The following is a 5,187-nucleotide window of genomic DNA, read 5'->3' on the forward strand; positions in this document are numbered from 1 at the left end:
TCTCTATTAGACTCTCTGTTAGACTCTGTTAGACTCTGTTAGACTCTCTATTAGACTCTCTGTTAGACTCTGTTAGAATCTCTGTTAGAATCTCTATTAGATTCTCTGTTAGACTCTCTGTTAAACCCTCTGTTCGACTCTCTATTAGACTCTGTTAGACTCTCTTCGACTCTCTATTAGACTCTGTTAGACTCTCTGTTAAACTCTCTGTTCGACTCTGTTAGACTCTCTGTTAGACTCTGTTCGACTCTCTATTAGACTCTGTTAGACTCTGTGTCAGACTCTCTATTAGACTCTGTTAGACTCTCTGTTAGACTCTGTTCAACTCTCTATTAGACTCTGTTAGACTCTCTGTTAGACTCTGTTCAACTCTCTATTAGACTCTGTTAGACTCTGTTCAACTCTCTATTAGACTCTGTTAGACTCCCTGTTAGACTCTCTTCGACTCTCTATTAGACTCTGTTAGACTCTCTGTTAAACTCTCTGTTCGACTCTCTATTAGACTCTGTTCGACTCTCTATTAGACTCTGTTAGACTCTGTTCAACTCTCTATTAGACTCTACTCTCTAGACTCTGTTAGACTCTCTGTTAGACTGTTCTCTGTTACTCTCTAGACTTAACTCTCTGTTAGACTCTCTGTTAGACTCTCTGTTAGACTCTGTTAGACTCTCTGTTAGACTCTGTTAGACTCTCTGTTAGACTCTGTTCACAGACTCTTTCTATTAGACTCTAAATTAAACTCTCTGGTCAGGATGAAAGAACCCAAACAGACACTCTGTTAGAGATGTATGATGATGGTTCCCTCTACCGTTCTGAAGACGAGGAGGAGGACGAAGAGGAGGACGAGGACGAGGAAGAGGATGAGGACGAGGAGGGGGAGGAGGAGGACGAGGAGGAAGAGGAGGAGGAGGACGACGAGGAGGAGGACAAAGAGGAGGACGAGGAGGATGAGCTACAGCTTGACATCAGAGGAACATCCAGCAAACTGTAGTCACCTCCATCAGACACACTCACTTAGTGAACCACTTCCTGTCTGAGCATTTCTGTGACACATCATCATAACAACTGAATGATGTCAGATTCATGATTCATAAAACAATCTTCCTCCCCTGCTAATATCATTGTAACACATTCATCATCTCCATCCTCATTGTCCCTCACCAACACACCCAGGAACAGTATTGTGGTGTTGATTCTTCTTATCTGCACATCCTGGTTATTCGTTAGTGAGGTAACGTCTCATTATGACACTCAGGCGCAGCGTTGAATGGACATGAGACGTTGAGGACGGTGACAGACACCAGAGAGCAGGAACGTAGCTGCACACTGTTTAGGCTGCTTGTCAGTCAATCAGTCAGTTGACTCTAAAGGACTGCAGCCTCCGTGTCTCACTGGCTTCCTGTGATTTTATTAAAAGGGGCCCAGACGTTAGCGGGTGGGTTAATCTGAGTGACCGTCCCTGTGTCCCTGTGTGCACTGACCGCGGTCCTGCTGTCCTTCTGTGCAGCTCTGAGCCAGTCGAAGGGCGTCCTGCCGTTTTCGTCGTGCAGTCTGAGATCTCCTCCAGCGTTCAGCAGGCCTCTCACCACCGAGGGGCTACAGGAGAACACGCCTGCATGCACGGGGGTGCTGCGGTCCGCACAGCGACTATAAACCAACAAACATCAACATGGTGTCTGACAGATATGGTTCTCCAGAGGTGGAACCACGGCCACGTTCACAAGATGTTCACGAGACGTTCATGATATGTTCCAATAATAGGAATGTCTTTCTGAGAATTATAACTTTTATATTTTTAATATATATAAACTTTACATTTTATGACATTTTTAACAATAGTTACAAACAGCTCTGCAGGTCTGTCATATTAAACCTGAAATGAGATTAGCATGAAATATTATGAATACAATATATATAATAATATTATCATGAATATTATGAATGAAACATTACTTAAATATATAGCAGGTGTACTGAAATATCAGCTGTGGCCTCCATCTGCTCTGACTCCTGAAATGTTGAGATGATCTCTTGATACATGAAACTGCTGACTGAGACTCTGCTGGCCTTCTTTCATCCACTCAGTGACATCACATTAAATGATGACTCATCAATATGCGCCTGCTGACTGGAGTGTTTTCCTGTTGTGTATATGTATATATATATATGTATATATATATATATGTATATGTATGTATATACAGTAACGTGTCCTGCTGATGGAACAACAAGCCGCTCACAGCTGAGACGATGAAGTCAGAATGACATCATGACTTGTTGGTATTAGAGTTGCAGATGTTTTTTGACTGAGTCACCTACTCTTCCTTTTAAAGCAGAACCACTGCATCACTCTGAACTGGACCTCGGAGGTCCCAGACTTACTGGTTGGGGTCCGCTCCATAATGCAGGAGCAGCTCCGTCACCTTGGCGTGGCCCGACAGGGCAGCGCAGAACAGCGGCGTCTGCCCCAGGTGGTTCTCACAGTTCACCTCCACCCCTGTAGACACCAGGAGACACAGAACCGCCGGTTCACCGTCACAGAGCGGACCGACCAGGTTCCTACCAGGACGCGGTCCATGTCCACCAGGAATATGTACCCTTCTTCAGCAGCTTCTCCATCCGGCTCAGGTTCCTCTCCAGGGTGAAGCGGTGCAGCTGGGTGTGGTCCCCCCCCGTCCTCACCACACCCATATGGACCGGGCAGGGCAGCGCACACATCCTGGGCAGCAGCCCAGACCGACCCCCTCACTGACCACCTCACCGACCACCTGCACTTTAGGGAATAAATCCAGTGACTGAAGCGCTGGAACAAGAAGTCCTCCATTTTATTCATCTTCATGCTCAGACAGTAAATACACATTCAACTTTTATAGACAAAACATTTCATCGTTTATGAGGGAAATTCACCACATTGTGGAACAGACCATAATATCACATCTGTCCTCCTGATAGTATATAGTATATAGTATACAGTATATAGTATACAGTATATAGTTTACAGTATATAGTATACAGTATACAGTATATAGTATACAGTATATAGTATACAGTATATAGTTTACAGTATATAGTATACAGTATACAGTATATAGTATATAGTTTACAGTATACAGTATGTAGTATATAGTATACAGTATATAGTATACAGTATATAGTTTACAGTATACAGTATATAGTATACAGTATATAGTTTACAGTATACAGTATGTAGTATATAGTATACAGTATATAGTATACAGTATATAGTTTACAGTATACAGTATACAGTATGTAGTATATAGTATACAGTATATAGTATACAGTATACAGTATACAGTATAGGTGGATCTGTTAGTATAATTGCTGCATGATGATAACAGCGGTGGACTTCCCTTTAACAGAACCGTTAGCATCGTTATCTTCTCTGGTTGATGTCAGACCTCACTGGTCAGAACAGGGTTTACTGCTCATGAATATTACAGGACAAGTTGTCAGCTGGTTTATGCTGAGCGTCAGAATTATCAAAATAAAAGATATTTTATTAAATAATGTCAAAGCTCAGTAGCATGAAGTTAGCTAACGATGCGCCTCAGCTCTACCGGCTAACGGCTACTAACTGCTAACGGCTACTAACTGCTTCATTTCACCGTTTCATGAAGTTTTCTTCTGAAACAAAACAACACATGAAGACGCTGTTGTCGACTCACCGCGGGATTTACTGTGTAATGTCCCGGGTTCGGTGTGAACACCGTCCTGAGACCTTTTGTCTCCGCTGGTCTGAAGGAAGCTGCAGGTGAACAGTGTCACGTGGCCTGCTGCTGCTGAGATATTAAATCACGTGTGAACATGTGACCAATCGGTCACATGTTCACACGTGATTTAATATCTTTATATTTGGAAATTAAACTGTCACTATAATATACTAGGAGGAGCAGGTGAGAGGAGCAGGTGAGAGGAACAGGTGAGAGGAGCAGGTGAGAAGAACAGGTGAGAGGAGCAGGTGAGAGGAGCAGGTGAGAGGAGCAGGTGAGAAGAACAGGTGAGAGGAGCAGGTGAGAAGAACAGGTGAGAGGAGCAGGTGAGAGGAGCAGGTGAGAAGAGGTGAGAGGAGCAGGTGAGAAGAGGTGAGAACAGGTGAGAGGAGCAGGTGAGAAGAACAGGTGAGAGGAGCAGGTGAGAGGAGCAGGTGAGAAGAACAGGTGAGAGGAGCAGGTGAGAGGAGCAGGTGAGAAGAACAGGTGAGAGGAGCAGGTGAGAAGAACAGGTGAGAGGAGCAGGTGAGAGGAACAGGTGAGAGGAGCAGGTGAGAAGAACAGGTGAGAGGAGCAGGTGAGAGGAGCAGGTGAGAGGAGCAGGTGAGAAGAACAGGTGAGAGGAGCAGGTGAGAGAGGAGAGAGGAGCAGGTGAGAGGAGCAGGTGAGAGGAGCAGGTGAGAGGAGCAGGTGAGAGGAGCAGGTGAGAGGAGCAGGTGAGGAGGTGAGAGGAGCAGGTGAGAAGAACAGGTGAGAGGAGCAGGTGAGAAGAACAGGTGAGAGGAGCAGGTGAGAGGAGCAGGTGAGAAGAACAGGTGAGAGGAGCAGGTGAGAAGAACAGGTGAGAGGAACAGGTGAGAGGAGCAGGTGAGAGGAGCAGGTGAGAAGAACAGGTGAGAGGAGCAGGTGAGAAGAACAGGTGAGAGGAGCAGGTGAGAAGAACAGGTGAGAGGAGCAGGTGAGAAGAACAGGGTGAGAGGAGCAGGTGAGAGGAGCAGGTGAGAGGAGCAGGTGAGAAGAACAGGTGAGAGGAGCAGGTGAGAAGAACAGGTGAGAGGAGCAGGTGAGAGGAGCAGGTGAGAAGAACAGGTGAGAGGAGCAGGTGAGAAGAACAGGTGAGAGGAGCAGGTGAGAGGAGCAGGTGAGAAGAACAGGTGAGAGGAGCAGGTGAGAGGAGCAGGTGAGAAGAACAGGTGAGAGGAGCAGGTGAGAGGAGCAGGTGAGAAGAACAGGTGAGAGGAGCAGGTGAGAAGAACAGGTGAGAGGAGCAGGTGAGAGGAACAGGTGAGAGGAGCAGGTGAGAAGAACTGGTGAGAAGAACAGGTGAGAAGAACAGGTGAGAGGAGCAGGTGAGAAGAGCAGGTGAGAGGAACAGGTGAGAGGAGCAGGTGAGAAGAACAGGTGAGAAGAACAGGTGAGAAGAACAGGTGAGAGGAACAGGTGAGAGGAGCAGGTG

At 46.1% G+C, this 5,187-nt stretch overlaps 1 protein-coding gene across 1 annotated transcript; it reads right to left on the minus strand.

The window, feature by feature from the left end:
* Nucleotides 1–1,324: 1,324 nt before the first annotated feature.
* LOC138614537 (inactive serine/threonine-protein kinase TEX14-like) lies at nt 1,325–2,716 on the minus strand. Its single transcript, XM_069688039.1, has 3 exons — nt 2,598–2,716; nt 2,383–2,497; nt 1,325–1,647 (listed from the first exon to the last, which is right to left on the minus strand). Exons 1-3 carry the CDS (start codon nt 2,689–2,691, stop codon nt 1,389–1,391), a joined length of 468 nt encoding a protein of 155 aa, XP_069544140.1. The 5' UTR covers nt 2,692–2,716; the 3' UTR covers nt 1,325–1,388.
* Nucleotides 2,717–5,187: the final 2,471 nt, after the last annotated feature.

Source organism: Brachyistius frenatus, unplaced genomic scaffold (genome assembly GCF_029030835.1).
Source record: "Brachyistius frenatus isolate BFR_SWC_R1_liver_20210118 unplaced genomic scaffold, ASM2903083v1 Contig_518, whole genome shotgun sequence".
Lineage (NCBI taxonomy): Eukaryota > Metazoa > Chordata > Actinopteri > Embiotocidae > Brachyistius > Brachyistius frenatus.